The sequence below is a fragment of the Eurypyga helias genome, unplaced genomic scaffold (assembly GCF_000690775.1).
Source record: "Eurypyga helias isolate BGI_N326 unplaced genomic scaffold, ASM69077v1 scaffold13699, whole genome shotgun sequence".
In the NCBI taxonomy this organism is placed as follows: Eukaryota; Metazoa; Chordata; class Aves; order Eurypygiformes; family Eurypygidae; genus Eurypyga; species Eurypyga helias.
In genome coordinates this window covers 222-18,788 of record NW_010274000.1, presented here as the reverse complement: position 1 = coordinate 18,788, position 18,567 = coordinate 222, and the positions used below count along the sequence as shown (strand labels likewise).

At 42.8% G+C, this 18,567-nt stretch overlaps 1 protein-coding gene across 1 annotated transcript; it reads left to right on the top strand.

Moving 5' to 3' along the window:
- The first annotated feature begins 901 nt into the window (after positions 1-901).
- POLE2 (polymerase (DNA directed), epsilon 2, accessory subunit) lies at positions 902-17,767 on the top strand. The gene is made up of 17 exons (XM_010159681.1): positions 902-966; positions 2,401-2,478; positions 4,245-4,338; positions 6,272-6,346; positions 7,290-7,373; positions 7,902-7,958; positions 8,372-8,420; positions 9,414-9,486; positions 10,053-10,225; positions 12,645-12,734; positions 12,928-12,982; positions 13,606-13,662; positions 13,757-13,834; positions 14,233-14,341; positions 16,456-16,632; positions 16,750-16,817; positions 17,597-17,767. The coding sequence occupies exons 1-17, from the start codon at positions 902-904 to the stop codon at positions 17,613-17,615; spliced, it is 1,401 nt and encodes a 466-aa protein (XP_010157983.1). The 3' UTR covers positions 17,616-17,767.
- The last annotated feature ends 800 nt before the right edge of the window (positions 17,768-18,567 follow it).

Sequence of the window (18,567 nt, the reverse complement as noted above, 5' to 3'; positions counted from 1 at the left end):
TTGAATCGGTGCAAGAAGCTCTGGGGCTGGTGTAGTGCATGCAGTTAGTGCACTCACCAACACCCATCTCTGTCCAGGGCGGAATTCTGTGCTATAAATTCCCATATTGTCCAGCTAAAATCCATGCGTTGTTTGAGGTTAGGGGTAGGGATGCGATTCAGACATGCTGGTCCTGGCGTGATTCTGCCTAGCTCCCTTAGTGCCCCTTTTGCTCTGCTGTTTGTCACTGTCTTACAGGAATTGCCATTTTAAGTCCCGTGCCCCAGATAGGGAACTCAAGGGCAGGTTTTCATACACTGATTTCTGTTCCAGGAGCTGAGCAGTTAGGCTTGGAAATGCTGACCCCATCCTTTTGTGAATCTGCATTGATTGGGCTTCCCTTCAAATTCAGCAAAACATTAGTGTTACAAGTAGTTTTTAATTCCAATTATCAGTTTAAATCTGTTAAGACAACAATGTGCCTATCTCTAAAATTGTGTTAAACTGTTTGAATACTTATTTATGACAGCAATCTGTGTGATAATGTCTTGGAACAAAATTAACCTCCAGAATGTGAAAGCTGAGATCTAACACATTTGTAGTATATTTGGCAGTTTTGCATAAACTATAATTGCCTTGTTCTCCACGTTTAGTGACTTCATGGTGGGAACAGTGTGTGGGGGGGTTATTTTTTCACTAGAAATGTATCCTTCTGGTAAGAATATTAAGTGATCCATTTGTAAAGCTAAACAGTGCGTGTCATTAGCCTACTGAAAATATGCTTATTTGTGTAATATATTCCTCTGGGAAGACCCAGCCATTTTTTTTGTCAAATATTTGAGACCTACTTATTTTCTTACTTACTGCTTTCCACGGGCTGCAGTTTTCATCCTTTGAAATCTCCTTTTCAGTGTCATCTAACATGATTGAACAATCCACGGTGGAAGCAGCCATCCAAGAATGTAGCCAGGCATCAGATGAAACTATGTACGGTGACATTATTTTTTTATTTGAGGTTTATGGCAGTTGGTATGCATTCCCTTATTTCTCCTTGGGAAATAAATGCCAGGCAGTTTCTGCAGTGCTACACATGCAGTAATTGCTTTGTGCTTTTCTCTTCCTGGTGCTGTCTATGAAGGTTAGTAACGTTCCTTCTTAGAAAATTTGTTCTCATGGACCAACCTCCAGGGGATTCTAAATATAATGCTGACATCCTGGAATTAAAATGGTATGGTTGTGTGTTACATGTGATACAGGTTGAATATTAACCAATAAAATAAACCAGTAGTTACAATGCAGAGAGAACTTGTTACTTCTGCTCGTTTCTGTAGTTCCTTTTCTCGGGTTCAAAATTATCTAAGGTTATTTTTGAACCTTTCATAAGATCCTTCTTTTCTGAAAGTACTTGGGAAAGGTTTTCTCCGTGGTGTTTGTTTCTGCTTTTTTGTGCAGCAGGGCTGTTTTTTGAAAACCGTGATTGATTTTCACTCTCCGATAACAAAGCAGAGAGCAATTACTTGAGCTTCTGAGAACTTCATCTGTGACTGTGATGAATGTGTTTCCTTTAGTGTTTACGTTGTGTGTCGACATCGTAATGCAAAGCATGAAAATAAATGGTTTGCTAAGCATGTCAATTAGACACTGTGATCCCACAGTTTCTCAGTATGAAGCAAATTTGGTTTTTTACTTTTCTCCTTGTCGCTGGAACCTTTACGTTGCAGATAGTTTGAGTGTGACTTTTCTTTGTGTTGGTTTATACGCTTCATGTATTTTTCACTCCAGAAGTGAAGAGAAATCTATATGCACAGCTTGTCAGTACGGAGTCCTGAAGGAAAAGCTCTCCAGATCACAGGGTCAGCCTGTACAACTCTCTTGAATTACGTTGCAGAAAGCTTGGAAATGAAGTTTTGTAAGAAATGTACTCTGAAGCCTGAGACATCAGCGTCTGATAGGCAATGATGGTTGTCCTGTGCTTGTAAGCCCTAGTGAAGGTTCATGGGATAATTTTATCTACTCTGATGAATTTGATCCATTTACAGTAAGAGGGAAATGAGAGGCATCTGATGAGAGAGCTGAGCCACTAAATATAATGGGATGTATCAACTCAATCAATAGTCTGAAGAGTTGTCCATTGCTTAAACCTACTCACATCAACCACGCCAAGGCTGTTCTGTTGTCAGGAAAGATAGCAGAAGATGGTAAGGGAAGGAGATATATCCCTCTCATTTCTAAATGAAAATCTGAAGAGTTTCCTTTTTCAAATTGGAAGATGCAGTAGTGTCCCACAGGCAGAGTGATGCAGGAGAAATGGTGATAACGCAGAGCGATAGTGAACACAATTAATATAATTTTATTCAACGTGCTTTGTTACTGTTTGTTACATCCACTTCAGATAATGATGTAAATGTATTCTTATTTCAGAGAAAACGTTTTCAACATTATTGGAGCCTTTGATATTCCACGTTATATTTATAATCCAGAAAGAAAGAAGTTTCTACCGTAAGTCTTGCATATTATAAGCTTCAACGACTCATTGTTTTAAGAAAAAAGCCTCTATTTCTATGTGGTTAAAAGTCTGTTTTCTAATCTTTCCCTCTTGGGTCTGCTTATCTCAAGCCTGAGTGAGAAAGCAAGACAATTTTGTTTCTTAGTCTCTAAAGAGCTAGTCAGGCTCTATGATAAACGTTTGCTCATAAATAAATGTGCCATTGGGTTTTTCCTAGTCCAGTAGGACGAAAACAAAACAGGGACCTGTATCTCCTGTGGCAGTTTATTCTGTGCTGCTTATAATGTGGCTGGCTCTGAAACTTCAGTGTTTATCAGATAGTTAAAATATCTACCATGTTTATGCCATCTCATGAATAAGAGACAGTAAAGCTAAGGGCATACATCACTAAATGTAGTTTGGGGTTGTTTTTTTCACATTTGGCTATTTAATTTTTTAAGAAATAAACTTGGTCTGTCTGTTATATATTTATTTCTTAGACTGTAGCTTGCAAATCCCTGAAGCCCTGTGGCATTTCTAAGGAGAGCTAAAAAAGCTAAAAAAAAATAGGAACAACTGCTGATTCCAGAGGTTGCAGAAAGGAAGAAGTAATCAGAGGATCTGGCTGTAAATATTTTGCTAGCTGAAGAATTTACCGTTAACAGCAAGCAGCCCAGGCTGCTGACCCAGAAAGAGGCCATGCTTTTAAAAAGCTCAGAGTGGATTTAGCTGAGGAATGGACAGTGGTGTTCAGCGTGGGAGGTTGCAGCGACCTTCATGTAATGTGCAATTCATATTCTGTCCTCGGTCCGTGATTCTGACAGGCCAGCAAAAGCAATCTGTGTGTTTGCATTAGGAGTTTTATTCCAGTGCCACTTTCTAGCTTTCCAGGCTATTGGAAGCAGAGAACTTCATGAAGACAGTCTGTGAACCAAGAGGAAGGACATGCTCTTGTTCATGGCCACTTAAAAGACATAAGTGCTTTTTAAAAAACTGCTTTCTGCAGAATCCCATTCAGGTGGAAAGATAAACCTCAAGGCCTGTGAAGCAGAGGGAAATGAAATGGATGTAGCCTTCTGTCGTGGTTTAGCCCCAGCCAGCAGCATGCAGCTCCTCGCTCACCCCCTGCCAAGGTGGGATGGGGAGAGAGTTGGAAAAAAACCCTTGTGGGTTGGGATAAAACCAGTTGAATATGACAGCGAAGGGTGAGGAAATAATAACAGCAATATTACTGAGGAAGGAATACACAGAAACAAGTGATGCACAGAGCAACAATTGCTCACCACCTGGTGATCGATAGCCTGTCCCTGAGCAGCGATTGCCCCCCACCCCAGCCAACTCCCCTTACCTTATATATTGAGTGTGGTGGCTTATGAGATGTCCCCTGGGTCTGTTTGGGTCAGCTTTCCTGGCTGTGTCTCCTCCCTCCTCTTGTAGAGAAGAAGCTGGGAGAACAGGGGCAGTATGAGAAAAAAGTCCTTGGTTTAATATAAGCATTACCTGGCAACAGCTAAAACATCAGTGTTATTAAGATTCTTCTCAGCACAAATCCCCAACACAGCCCCGTACCAGCTGCTGTGAAGAAACCTAACTCCATCCCAGCCAAAACCAGCACACCTTCAAAACGCAGGCATGCAGGACCCCTAACAGAAATCCTCCTCATTGAGTAAATAAACGATGCAGTAGCATTACAGCTTTTGCAGCCTCCAACTTTTAGATGAGTAAGTAATTTCTGTGTGTGGAATGTACCTTTTTTAATCTTCTGCTAAACTTCTTGCAGTCTGTCAATGACCAACTTACCAGTGCCAAATTTATTTGGAACTGCCAGAGATAAAGCAGAGTTGTTCCGTGAACGCTACTCCATCTTACAACAGGTCAGAAAAAGGTTTTGTTTCGTTTAATGAAGTACACAAACAAAATGCTGGGCTTTATGTTTTTACATGTGCTCTGTGCTGAGGTGCTTTTGTGAGCTACAGTTTAAGTAAAATCTGAACGAGACCGGGATTGGTACTAAGGTTCATCAGTCTTCCCAACTCCCACCACACAGCATGATGGGTTCATGTATTTCTGCGTTTTAGGATCACAATGTAAGAGGGGATTATGTATTTTTATGTGTGTCTTCCTCTTTTCCCTCCTGTAGCCTGGCTCTGTGGTACCTCTGATGAGCATGTCGCTGCATGTAGCGCTTGTCGAGATAATGCAAACCCGAGGCTCGCATTCAGGCTCTCCTTGAAGCCCCGAAGTTCGCTTCTGGTTTAGTTCATTAATTCATTTTCCAGTTTTCAAAATGCCCGGTGAGAGCCAGCCACCCTTCATCATCTCCTGGTGGCACATACATTGTGTCTTGTGTTGGGAGCAGCTTTAGAACAGGATTCCCCAACGTGACTCGCACTGCACCCCCGTGACGTTACCTGCAGTGGCTCTGGACCAGGCTCTGCACGCAGCCAGAAGGAATCAGCCCCTCAGCACTCGCTGTCTCATCATCCCTCAGAAACAGGGTCACAACCCTGTTCTTTCCTTTCTTCCACTCACCCCACAACCTGGGGTCCAGCCCCACTGTCACCCTCCTGCTTACTGAACGCCGCGCTCTGCCTCTGTCACACAGCCCACGGGAGCAGAGGTGGGATGGGGAGTGCGCTGCTCATGGGACGACTTGGCAGTTGTTTTCCAGGTGTCCGCAGTAGCTGCAGCGGGCTGTCCCACAGCACAGATCCCGCTCGGTGCCTGTACACAACTCTGGCCCGAAGGGTGAGCAAAGTGCCTGGACACGGGCAGAGCGAGCACAGTGCTTTGGCTGTGCCGCCCCGTAGGCAGCAGGGAGGGACCCGGCCGACATGCTGAACAGCTTGTCCTTTGGACCCTGTGGGTGTTGCATGCACAGGGCCAGATATCCTGAATGCACAGGGCCAGATATCCATGCTCAGAAACAACTGTCTACCAGAGGAGTTGCTGCCACTAGGAGTATGGGTACCACAGTTTGGGAACATCTACACTGGAAGACCAGTTAACCATTAACTACAGAAACCTTCATTCATAGAAATGGGAGCAGGATGGGTGAAACCTGCTGGAATTGGCACACTCACACAAAACAGCAGCAGGAGGTGTCCACAGGGTATATCCTGGTGGCTCCTTTTCCTACACTGTATTGTGCTGTTGCACCTCTTTGCCTGATGGTTTCACACAGGCTCTCCTGCGCAGGTTTTGTGTTTGGTTGTACTCCCTGCCCACCGCCGGAGCAGGGAAGGTTCAGGTCACTGTGTGGGCAAGAGCTGCCGATTCAAGTCGCCGCGGGTGTTACTTGGGATGGTGGCGATGGGTTTGTTCCAGGAGGAGGCTTTCAGCGGCCCAAGAAACAGTGAAAGAAGTGAAAATTTCTACAATGCATTTTCTTCCTGCAGTTTATCTGTGAGTGTAGCTTGCTGCTGTTATTCACAAAAGTGCTTATTTTTAATAGGCCCTGCAGAGAAACCTGCTCTTTTCCACACAGTTAGCGTTTAATACAGAGTAACTTCCCTTGCTCTCTCACCCCTTCCTTCCAGAGAGTCAGAAATAACTTCTTTTAAAAGCGTTACAAAATTCGCCATTCCTTTTTTGGCTTAATTTTATTGCCCGGTGTTACTGATCCTCTATTTCTTCAAAGCAAATTCTTGTCAAAAGAACTGATTATGCTCGACAAATTAAGCGTTGCTGGATAAAATAGAGTAAGAGAGCTTTAAAACGTATTTTGCAAAGTGGTTGTAATAAACTGGGGTTTTGACAGTGCTCATTTATTTTTAAACTGAATCACTTCAATTTTGCTTTCTGCAGAGGACTCATAGACATGAGTTGTTTACTCCTTCAGCAGTCGTCGTTCATCCTGATGACAGTAGGAGCAAATTCCAGGTAAAAAAAATCTGGTTGTCAATTTTTTTTCTTGTAAAGGGAACTGCTTGTGTTACACTTTAATGCAGTAATAGTTCTCCAGTGACATCTTAGTTTTACATCCCATATGGGTAATTGATGGAAATGAATTATTTTTGATCATTTTTAGCCTGTGAGTCAAAAATGCAGCTTTTTGGCTCAGATCAGCATGATGACCAAGTCACTCCAAAGCAGCTGTGAAGTTCAAGAGAAATTTGGCTTCCTGAGGTGGAAGGACGTTAGCTGTTCAACATATTACACCTTGCTTCCCTCTGCTTGGGGTTCTTTTTCCTGCTTCTTTCTTTCATAAGCACCAAATTCACAAATGTACAATTGAATAACGTCATTACTTTAGTCTGTTCTGTTCCCATATCAGCTTTCTCCTAGTCAATGCTCTCGCTATATTATATATAGTTACTACCTATTTTCTAAAAAAAGATGAATGTGTGTGTGTCACTGGGTATCAAATAACAGCTTTTGCTTGGCTCAACTTCTCTGCTTCTCCCTGTTCTGAGTGTGCCGTCATGTAGGAGAAGCAGCTGACCTTAGCCGAGTCGAGACTGCGTCTCCATCCAGGCTTTACAGGCATCCTTTTCCCTTGAGACATTTTTGGGCAAGAGCGGGAATTGCTACTTGTTCTTTTCAGTTTTAATGTAGTTGTAAGCAAAATAATCACAGTAAATATGTACTTGCTAAGCAGGACTTCATGCCAGCAGCCATTACTGGAACTCTTTTCCTAAACTGTGCTATGTTTTACATTCAGAAATGTGTCCCTGGTTTTCCTGATGAGTGTGTTTTCTCTCGTAGCTCGTTTGTGTATCTGTGTAAAAGCATGTGCTGTGTGGTGCTTTGTCTTGCTTGCTTAAGAACAGATCCATGGAGGGTGTGATTTAATTCTTATGTGATTCTTTGCTTTCGGTTCCAGCTTAAAACAATAGAGACTCTATTGGGCAATACATCTAAAGTGGGAGAAGTGATCGTGCTTGGGATGATAACTCAGCTCAAGGAGGTAGGTTGCTTTTTATTGCGGAGTATCTAGGTCACCATTCATTCAGTGTTATAATATATTACAACATGAGAAGGCTTAAACATCTCACCGCTTTATCCTGTCCTATAAATCAGTGGCAGAACTCCATCAATGCCAGTGGTGCAAGATCCATTCCCTAAGAAGAGACTTTTCCACATGCAGTCGATGCTCATGTGTGAGGGAAAATGTCTTTCTCTTTGTAATGCTTTATGTCAGCATGACCCTTCTGGAAATGCTGGAGCTTCCAATGGCTGTGTTTGGACTTGCCATTGCATCCAACTGTGCTCTCAGGGGAGGTGTGCACCAGCCACCCTAACTGCAGCAGGGTGAAGGGAAGCTGCTGAGATACACTGAGATTGACTAGGTTGTTTTCAGTTCTGTCAGTGAGTTCTAAGCTTACAGGATTAAAACCCCCAGTATTATTTCTAAATGCTGCCTGATGGATGCTTCCGGTTGAAGCATTTATGTGTTTGGGTATGTTTTGCTTTATTAATTAATCCTGTTTTTTAGGGGAAATTTTTCCTAGAAGACCCTACAGGAGTCGTCCAACTAGACCTTAGTAAAGCCATATCCTTTTCCTGGGATGTAAGAGTTGAAGAAATTTCCTATAAACCTGGAGAATTTAAAATTGAAAAATAAATCAGTACTGACCGTTATAAAATCACGTATTGAGAACTGCAGCTCTGTCCTTTTCCTTCCTTTCAAATGACTTGGTTGCTGCAGCTCAGTGCCCTTCCACAGAGACTGTCAGGACAAGGAAGTCCTAATAATTGCTCCTACTGGAAGCAGAGCTTGCTCCTGTTTGCGGCTGTTCATGAGTTTACCTGCTCAGCTACCCGGGGATTTCCTGGATTCTAAGGCAGCCTATGAACTTTCAGTCATGTCGGAATGTATTACAGCACCTGGAAAGCGAACTTTGGCTAAAGAACTAGTTTAAGAGTCCTGATGTAAGGAAAATACATTTCTTAACCTTTCTGCACCAGTTCCACAGTGGTTTATATACTGAATCATGCTTTGTTCTGGCAGAAGGTAAAGCAGACTGTTTTCCTTGGCTCATAACAAGTTATTCTGTTAGTGGCTGTTGCTGCAGTTATCCGTCTGCCAGGTGTGGCTGAACAGACAAGTCTCACGTTGATAAGTTTGACCGTGAGCTGAGTTTGGGACTGAGATTTCTAACCATAAACCTTTCCTGTTACGTTGTGGGGTCTGCAGAATTTGTGGTTTTCAGTGATGTTGGTGGGATGTGAGTATCTGGGGCAGCTTTGAGGATTGGCCTTAGTCAGCCAGGCTTCAACATGCCTGAAGGAGATGCGACTAGAATAGGAAGACAAACTAGAAATGCCAAACAGTATGATTTAAAAATCTGAAATTGCTGCTTTCTGTTGGCAAAGCTTTGGTCCTTCATAGGCTTTGGTGAGTCTTCTCATTCGGGCAGTGTGAGGGCTTGCAGTTTTGGAGCCTTGGACATGTTTTGACAAAATGATGGACATGTCTCTTTGTAGCCTTTTACTCTGTGCAATATACATAATCCCAGTCTATTTTCTAATAATGTATTTTATGTTTAAAACTTGTAAAATGAACTAAACAGAAGTCAGGAGCAAGAAGGATAGTGGGGACACATACCACCCTATTGCTTCTGCTCCTGTAGCAGGTGTGGCAGTTCTCGAGAAAGGGTGCAGTTTGATGGAGACTCTTCTGAGCCAGGAAAAATAATTCCTATTCCCCTGCATTCTTACTCAGTTGGGTTGAGAAGGTTCTGTGTGTGGCTGGGCAGCAAATCCATTCAAAGAAGTGACCGGGTTAAAAAAAATAGTTGGTTTCTTGCTCAGCTTGTTTTTCAGCCAGAAACCCTGGTCTGGTTCACCACTAAACAGTGCAGGGATTGGTGCTGTCACAAGAGAGGGATTGATGGAGGCTGGGACTAGCTATGCAGCACAGCTGCCAACTGTCTGACTCATGTCTAGGACATGATGTTGTTAGAAAAAACGAAAGGTTATTTTGTTGTTCAAAAAAATCTCTTAGGTTGGTATGAAGATGAAGTTTTTCATGTGAACGCTTTTGGATTTCCGCCTACTGAGCCTTCTGCTACCACCAGGTACAAAACTGACTCTCAGCAGCCTCGCTCTGCGTTTTGTTAGGGTTTTTTAAGTAAGCACATGATTACTTTATAATTTCAGTGACATTAAAATATTCTACTCTTCCCCCTCCCCAAATGCTTCAAAATAAATACAGTTTTTAGGAAGCAGTTCTGGGACTTGCTGGTCTACTTGGACCACTACTAAAGCCTGTAGTCTTAGCAGAAAACCCCTTCCGAAGGCCATTGGTTCTGCTTATGAATAACAATTGACATCTAAGCCCTTCTCAATTGCAAAACTAGATAACTATTACATGCTGAAAGAATGGATGTAGGAAAGAGCCCAGGATAAATATTACCCTGAGATGATCTGTTAAATTATGGCAGGGCAACGCCCCTGCTTTGTATCTGGGTGACTGCCATTTCTCTTTATTTGTTTCTCCATGAAGTGCTGGGTGATTATTGGTACCATCTGAGCTACCTAGCATAATAATAATAATAATAAAAATGGCTTAAGTGTGTCATAATCAAAAGTACTATTGATTTGGGAAGAAAACAGAACTAACTTGAATATTTTCATGATGTAGAGCCTTCTATGGGAATGTAAACTTCTTTGGAGGGCCTTCTTCAGCTTCGGTGAAGGCTTCCGCAAAACTAAAGCAGCTGGAGGATGAAAACGAAGATGCCATGTTTGTATTTCTTTCTGATGTCTGGCTGGACCAAACAGAAGTACTGGAAAAGCTTCACACGATGTTTTCGGGTAGGTGAGAGAGAACTCCTTTGACTCTGAGCCTTGGTTTTCCTTAGTCCTCAGCAGCATTGTTGAGTGGAGCTTATGAGTGCAGCAGGGCACTCGGATGGTTAGCTCATCCCTGGTTCCCGGCCGGGTCCCCTCCCTGCCATGGTCTGGGAAGTCTGGCCCCCTGGTGAGCTAATTCAGGGAATATGCCGGCAAAAACTGATTGCCTTTGTTGCAGAATTAGTTTTACGTCGGTTTAGCTTTGAGAACCATCATATGGTTGCTCAGGTGAGCATCCCTGGCCATGCAGGAGAAGCTGGGCTGCCTACAATACACAGCAAGGCTGTTCTTTCTTGGATCTGCTAAGTATTAGGCCAACTTTATTATCAAACTATGATCTAAATGTGCTTTTTTGTGAAATACTGGTTTGTGTGCCTTTTTTACAAAAGTATACTTTTAAACGCCAGAATTCAGGCAGTGATTTTCAAGAGGCCTGTTATTACTGTGTTCTGCATTTTTGATGAACTTCCATTTTGAGAAAGCTAGAAGCACCCCAACTGTTGCATTTTTTGGAGGATCCCGCTGAACCCAAGCCCAAAGCCAATGAAGTCTCAATCCAAAATTAGCAACATATGTTTGCATTTCATGAATGCTATGATATTTCGGTTGGATCTTTAACACTTTAAAAAAATGGGATTGTATTATATTTTTGAAAGCTGACTCTTCCATTTCATCAATCACTTAGTGCTCACATTGGGTTGGACAGCAGCCATTTTATGTGTTGGGACAAGAATGTTTCTCATGAAAGCTCTTTCCAGGCTTAGTTTAAAGAAAACTTCTTACTTCACTGGAGATGAGCAGTCCCTCGAATGCTTTCTGGTTCTACCAAGGAAAAAATTTCAATTTGCCTTAAAATATGAAGTGTTTCTTCCACACATCGTTACATTAGGAATGTCGACAAGATGGCAAGAATCCCTGGGATCTGTGAATTGCTTCTTTGTATTCCTGGGCAGTTCTGGAACAGCTCGTTCTGCCTGTCTGAGGTAGAATGGAAGTGTGAGAGGGTGGCTGCTTTAAAAATAAGCAACATAAAATTAAGGGTGTGCAACTGCTACTAAAGAAAATTGGACGCAAATTACCACACTCATCCAGAAGGTACAAAACCAGTTTGCTATCTCCATCAAAGTTGGCAAGGTCCTGAAGCAGACTGAGCTTGACCTAAAACTGCATATGCTGAGGTAATAAAGGGCCTTTGGTCAGTGAGGTTAATTTACTGGGCTCAGCTGGCAAAGAGGAATACGTTGCATGGACTATTTTGAGACTTTTTTTTAATAGGCAAGTAATAAGCTTCATAATTATAAACTAAAAATAATAGCTGAGGGGAAGAGCAAGGAAAAAACATCCATTTCTCTGGTATAAACAATTCTGTCCGATTTACCAACTGGATTGAAAACTTAAGTAAATCCAAGTCTGGTGCTGCATGTTAGGAGGGTAACCTGGAGCGCTAGGCGAATGCCAGAGTAGATGTTTTTATTTTTCATGTAGGGGTGGGAATTGGGTTTCTGTTTTCTTGCTGTGCTGTATAACATGTTTTTGTGGGTGATGAGTGATATTGTGAGGATTTGTCAGATTCTTAAAATGCTCAGGCAGTTCCAGTTACTGTTACTTTATAATGCCAAAGAGCAGATTAAATGGTGGTAGAGCCCCTGAATTGGAATGATGCTTGGAGGTTAATAGAAATTCATTGCTACCTACTCGCTATTTTTCTCTTTAAGGAAAGAATGCGTTCTAAAATTGTGTTATTTATTATAATCGCACTTCGTAGTAAATTCTATGACTGGGTCAGTAGTTAGTTGGATACACACAAACAATATTGTTGGAACCGGGTCTGTAAATCATAGAATCACAGAATGGTTTGGGTTGGAAGGGACCTTAAAGATCATCCAGTTCCAACCCCCCTGCCATGGACAGGGACACCTTCCACTAGACCAGGTTGCTCCAAGCCTCATCCAGCCTGGCCTTGGACACTTCCAGGGATGGGGCATCCACAGCTTCTCTGGGCAACCTGTCCCAGTGCCTCCCCACCCTCTCCGGGAAGAACTTTTTCTGATATCTAATCTAAACCTCCCCACTTTCAATTTAAACTCGTTACCCCTTGTCCTGTCACTCCCTGCCCTTGTAAAAAGCCCCCTCCAGCTTCCTTGTAGCCCCTTCAGGTACTGGAATGACAGAGGGCTCCTTTGAAGTGACTGTGTACATTGCCATCATCCTTTTTAAGCCCCCAAAAGCCTGTATCAATAAAGTCTTTCAGGTATATTAATAGCAGCAGAGCTTGAAGTGCTGTTTCCGTTTCTGCCTTTCGTGGAGTGGACTGGAGGCTGAATGATGACAGATGCTGAAGGGAATGGATGTTACACTCACAGATACTCTGTTTTCCCAGGTTATTCCTCTGCACCTCCAACCTGCTTTTTCTTCTGTGGAAATTTTTCATCTGCACCATATGGAAAAAATCAAATTCAGTCACTGAAAGGTGGGGAAGTCTTCATGTACCGTTGGACATGTACATAGAATTGAAATAATGATGGCAAAACAAGAGGGCAGAAAAGAAACCCTTGTTTTCCAAGTGACACATTTTTAATGTACTGGAGCATAAGGGTGGTTCATATAATGTGTGTTTATTGTCTAACTGGGTGGTGTAACACAGATTTTTTTCCTGATTCTAGGTTCTTTGAAGGCTCTCGCAGATATTATATGTGAACATCCCAGCATTCATAAAAGGTACACAGCAAAGTGCTGTGAAAAGGGAATTTTGTTTATTTTGTGAAACTTTTGCTTTTATTGCTTTAGGAAACTAACAGACACCGTGTTTTCTCATTACTGTGAGCCAGCTATGGTCAGACAACAAGCTGGTCTTGAAACAGGTCTGTAAGTTTGGTTTAGGAGCAGTGTAGGGCTGTGATTTTATCTAAAATAGCGCAGTCGTGGAAGCTGCTACTGAGTTAGCAGAGGTGAAACTGCCCCTCCATGGAACATTTTACACAAAGATTAAACACGGCTCATGTTTCCCCAAAAGTGCTGTTTGGGTGAACCCTTTTTTCCCTGGAATTCCTTTGAAATCAGACGGGTTCTGCCTGAGCAGTGCTGCTTTATAACCTGATGTTGAAGTCTCGATGCTGCTACGAGCAGGGTTTTTGAGGTTTCTTCCACTTTAGTGAGGAGTGGGTATGTATCTTATGCCTTAGCTGGGATTTATGTTGTTCTTAAGGCCAGCAAGAGCTGTCATCTCTGCCCCACAGTAGGTTATTTGCGTGCATCTGTGGAGCAACAGGAGCATATAACCAATGCTAGATACCTGTAGGCTCATTTTGTATAAAAGTGCTATGTTGAACATTTCACAGTAGTCGGTTCGTGTTTATTCCTGGCCCTGAAGACCCTGGACCTGGTTCTGTTTTACCAAGGTCAGTTTGCTTCACCTTGTCAAATTTTGGAATATTGAGTTAAACAGTTAAAGAAGGTAACAGTTTTGGTTGATACAGCTGTTACTTATTTTAGACCTCCTCTGGCTGAAAATATTACTGAGGAATTCAGACAGCTGGTGCCATTTTCAGTTTTCACCACAAACCCTTGCAGGTAACAGTGTATCTTACTGCTAATTCTATTTATTTATTTATTTTAACCAAACTACTGGTTTATGTGCAGATGTAATTTAATAAAATTACAAATTTTGGAAAAATCTGTCTTAAATTTTTCAGGATACTAGAATTCCTCGCACACATTAATTGTAATTAAATACATTAATACAGAAATAAATAAGTGATTAAAGGAAGTAGTGCTGAAAGTTTGAAAACAAGTATCAAAAGCATCATGCTTTTCCTGAATCTGGAGAGAATGAAGCTGGAAAAGTATTATCTCAATTCAGATGTGCTTTTTCATTTTGCTGCCTTAGAGGGAGATCACCTTTATAATGCAGCTCCCTATCTTTGAGTGTCATCTTGATTTATTTAACTTCATTAATGTTTCCCATTTAGGATTCAATATTGCACCCAAGAAATAATTGTCTTCCGTGAAGATTTGGTAAACAAAATGTGCAGGAACTGTGTCCGCTTCCCTAGCAGCAGCATGGATATTCCCAGCCATGTGAGTGAGCTGTGTTCAGCGAGTGAGTGATCTTCTTCCCGAGATCTCCGGGACTTCCTTGTCCATCAGCCAGGCTGCATTTAGGGTGCTCTGAGCTGCATTCTCACGACACGTTGCAAGAGTAACCAGGAGGGATTGTAAGAGGGATCTATGCATTTAGTATTATTAACAATTGACGACTTGATGGTAAAGTGACTGAAACGACGATGCTGGTGGATGGCACTGCATCACTCTGATTGTCCCGCTGCAGGTGCCCTTGAAGGCAGAACATCCTAGCAGCTGACTTGCTGTCCATGCTCCAGCAATGAATGTCGTACCAAGAAACACTGATTCCTAAAGGCAAAGTTTAATACAAATTACCTTTTTTTAAAGATTTGATCAATTAACCAGTGACATTTGCAGTAAAGCAGCATGTCCCTTTTGGAAAAGGTCATCTGCTTCCTCTGCCTTTACCTGAAGTCCTAATCCTGCTTTTGATACATTGCCACAGCACCCCGAGTTATGATTGTAGCTAATGAATGCACAGCAGGAGTTGATGGGACTTCCTGATATAAGTGAATGACAATGATCCAGGCAGTACTGGCTCGTTGCAGTGATGGATGGACTCTGCTTCTATTTATTTTAAAGGGGTTTTGTTTGTTTGACTCAGAAACTTCTTTTAGCTCCTTCTTCCTTCGCTCCATCACGACAGTGCTCAGGTTCTTTGTGAACACAGGGAACCCCTTACAAACACCGATGCACCTGGTTTTGGTGTGCACATTTGCATATATGCATGTGTACGCTGCAAGCCATCACTTCCCTGTACTCATACATGGCTTTCCCATGCTTGGGAAGGAAGGAATTATGAAGGACATGCAGAATTATGTATTCTAGCACTTTCTGAGGAGTGTTGGGTTGCTTTTGCATACTTCAGTTTTTCTCTGCCTGTCTTTCGTTTTTTAATTCAGCCATCAGTGTAAAAGATGAAAGAGAGGGAAATGTTACTAACATTAGATTGAATCATAGAATCATGGAATGGTTTGGGTTGGAAGGGACCTTAAAGACCATCCAGTTCCAACCCCCCTGCCATGGGCAGGGACACCTTCCACTAGACCAGGTTGCTCCAAGCCTCATCCAGCCTGGCCTTGGACACTTCCAGGGATGGGGCATCCACAGCTTCTCTGGGCAACCTGTCCCAGTGCCTCCCCACCCTCTCCGGGAAGAAGTTCTTCCTGATATCTAATCTAAACCTCCTCACTTCCAATTTAAACCCGTTACCCCTTGTCCTGTCACTACAGGCCCTTGTAAAAAGACTCCCCCAGCTTCCTTGTAGCCCCTTCAGGCACTGGAAGGTGCTATAAAGTCACTATTGAATTAATAGTGACTTTAGGCCTTGTACAGTGTTAGTGGAATAACTGGGCCTCTGCTTGGTACATCATTTTCTCTCAACAGTGAACCCTTTCACCACGTCTCTGTAGTGATTCTGGCTCTTTGGGGAAAATGGAGCTCAGTGGCAGGTACATGATTGATTAAAGACAATTAAGGTTTTCAAGGGGCTTGAGGAGAAAGTTTCAGAAACCAAAATACCCTGGCTGGAATTTACCAGATGAAAAAGCAATTGAAAGGGGGGCAGCTGATGCCTGGAGCTGGGCAATTCCCAGCACAGCCAAGGGAATCAAAATAATTTGGGGATCAAATGATGTCCCCAGTTCAGGGAAAAGCCTGTGTTGAAGTGTGGGTCTTGTGGTTAACTAGTACTGCGAGGAAAGCCCTGAGGGGGGAAAAAACCCTACAAAATAGAAGTTGTGGCGCTGTTGGTACTTCCTGGGCTGGAGGAACAGGTAAACAGATTCTGTTGGAGAGTCCGATGGCTGAAATAGTTTTGACATCTTCATGTATTGGCTGCTAGGTTTAGAAAGGACTTTGTTTATTTAGAGAAAAACAACACAACAAACCACCAGACTGTTGTAGGGGCATTGCTGCTTTATTCTAGAAATAACTAATAATCAGAGGGAGTGAGGTACACAAAAAACCATTTCCAGGTTCAAAGCTTCTTTATTAACAGGGCATTAGCATCTGCAGGAACGAGTACGACTTGTAGAAAATGGCTTGAACTATTTGTTTTTATCCTGCAGTTTGTAAAGACCATATTATCCCAAGGACATCTGACGCCACTTCCGCTGTACGTCAGCCCCGTGTACTGGGCCTACGACTACTCCCTGAGGGTATACCCTCTGCCAGACGTGCTCGTCACTGCGGATAAGTACGACCCATTCACTGTCACCAACACTGACTGTCTTTGCATCAATCCTGTAAGATTTCCTTATGCTTTACCCAAATGAGGGACTGCAGTCACATTCAAGTGTGGCTCTTACTCTCTGTACAGTATTTTACTTACACAAGTGTGGTGTATACATTTTTCTTTGTAGGGTTCATTTCCAAGAAGTGGATTTTCATTCAAGGTATTCTACCCCTCCAACAAGACAGTTGAAGACAGGTAAATATATTCAGTTTCTTATTTAAAATGAAGTATCTTCTTATTTGCTGACTTTCTAATTAGCAGCAAGAACACAGAAAATCAGTTATGTCGTAAGGCAGTTAATGTAGGCTTACGCTTCATACTTGGGCAGTGTGAGAAGTCTAAATGCCTAAAAATAAAGTAATAAACTTAGAAATCAGTCAAATAACAATAATGAGAAGTACGATCCAAAAGTAAAAGAGACTGTACTATACAATTTTCAATAACTGAGACCCAGTTGGGAAAGAGATTTGTTTCTGGGCATGGTTTGTTACATGGGTTAATTACACTTAGGGACAATTATGGGTTTGTTTTGTGATCATCAAGCCCCAAAGCCACTTTCATGCTTTGATTTCTCGTATTTTAAATCCGTACTTATTCATTCCACCTGTGGTCTTCCAGTGACTGGTAAAAAAAGCCAGCTGCAACACCAAAAATTATCAAAGGGCTTACAACTCTGATGGGAACTTGCCTCAGTTTGAAATAACGATGGTATAATCCAGTGGGAAAAGTGCAAACTCACCCTGTCTGATTTAGTTTCGGGCCTTCTTGCAGAAGCTGGGTTTTGCTCAAATGGGGGTGTGTAACACCCTCCCCCTCCCAAGGGAATTGCTACTAGATCGACCCGTGTAACCTTCATTTTGTCTTTGAATAGTTTAAAACATTAATCCTGTATTTCATAAATCAAGAAATAGAATGTTATTTATTGTGAAGTAGCTTTTTAAAAACTAAACACTGGTTTTGTTTGGTATTTTCAGCAAGCTTCAGGGTCTCTGAATTTCTACGAGACTGGGAAAAGGGAGCAAGCCTTTGTAAAGCCAACCGTAGCACTCACCTCAGAGGGACTGGTTTTATGATATATCCCAGAGTGTTTATAAGAAATGTCAAAGCCTCACATGGTGTATTTTGTACACAAATAAACTGTTACAGGAAAAGACACTGGTGTTGGTTAAATAACATAGAGTCACAGTGCAGATTAATTGGAAAAGCGTAATAAAAGCCGGCAGCTGGAAGAAGCAGATGCATGCGATCACACAGCAAGTATGTCTTAAAGCTAACGACAGGGAGAACTGTCTTTGGCCGTGCCGAGTTGAACTGATAGATATTTATCTACAGGAGATAGGGGAGACGTGGGCTGGGGTTTTACTTCGGGCAGGAAAGGTCTAGAGAACGTTTGTGAGGCGTTATTTACTAACAGCAGTATAGAATCTATTTGTAGATGGTGTTACAGAGTGAGGAGCGGTAAGAGGAACGGGAGATGGTCCTTTGACGTCTGCAGGAAGCGGGGAGGAGGAAATCTTGCGGAAGGAGCAACCAGGAAGGTGGGAAGAGTCAGGGCCTGGCAGTGCTAGCTTCAGCATCAGCAGTTGGTTTGGCTCACAGCGGAGCGCGGCCGGTCGGCACGTGAACCCAGTCCCTTTTTGACGAAATTAAGGGCTCGCTCGTGGGCATCGAGACCGTGGGAGCAGACTGGTGCTACCCCACAGTGCCCAAATCAGGGGTAGAAGAGATCGGCTATGGGCTCGGCAGGGGCCGTCGGGCTGCGGATGGAAGCTGGGGACAAGAGGTGGGAGCTGAACTGCTGAGGGTAAAATCCAAACCTCAGGAGAGATGCAGCAGCACTTCCGAACGTGCTCCCTGAGCACTGAGCATCGGCCTGGAGGGGATGGCAGTGCTCGGTCGGGGAGCATGAGCCTTGCCAGGGCTGAGGAGACAGTGGAGAGCCACC

What these genes read in the sequence shown, in the direction of transcription:
- POLE2 (XM_010159681.1), top strand. Translation starts at nt 902, where the DNA reads ATGATTGAACAATCCACGGTGGAAGCAGCCATCCAAGAATGTAGCCAG. An exon ending in GAAAGAAAGAAGTTTCTACC is followed by an intron (nt 2,479 to 4,244) that starts GTAAGTCTTGCA and finishes AACTTCTTGCAG; the next exon opens with TCTGTCAATGACCAACTTAC. An exon ending in TCAAATTCAGTCACTGAAAG is followed by an intron (nt 12,735 to 12,927) that starts GTGGGGAAGTCT and finishes TCCTGATTCTAG; the next exon opens with GTTCTTTGAAGGCTCTCGCA.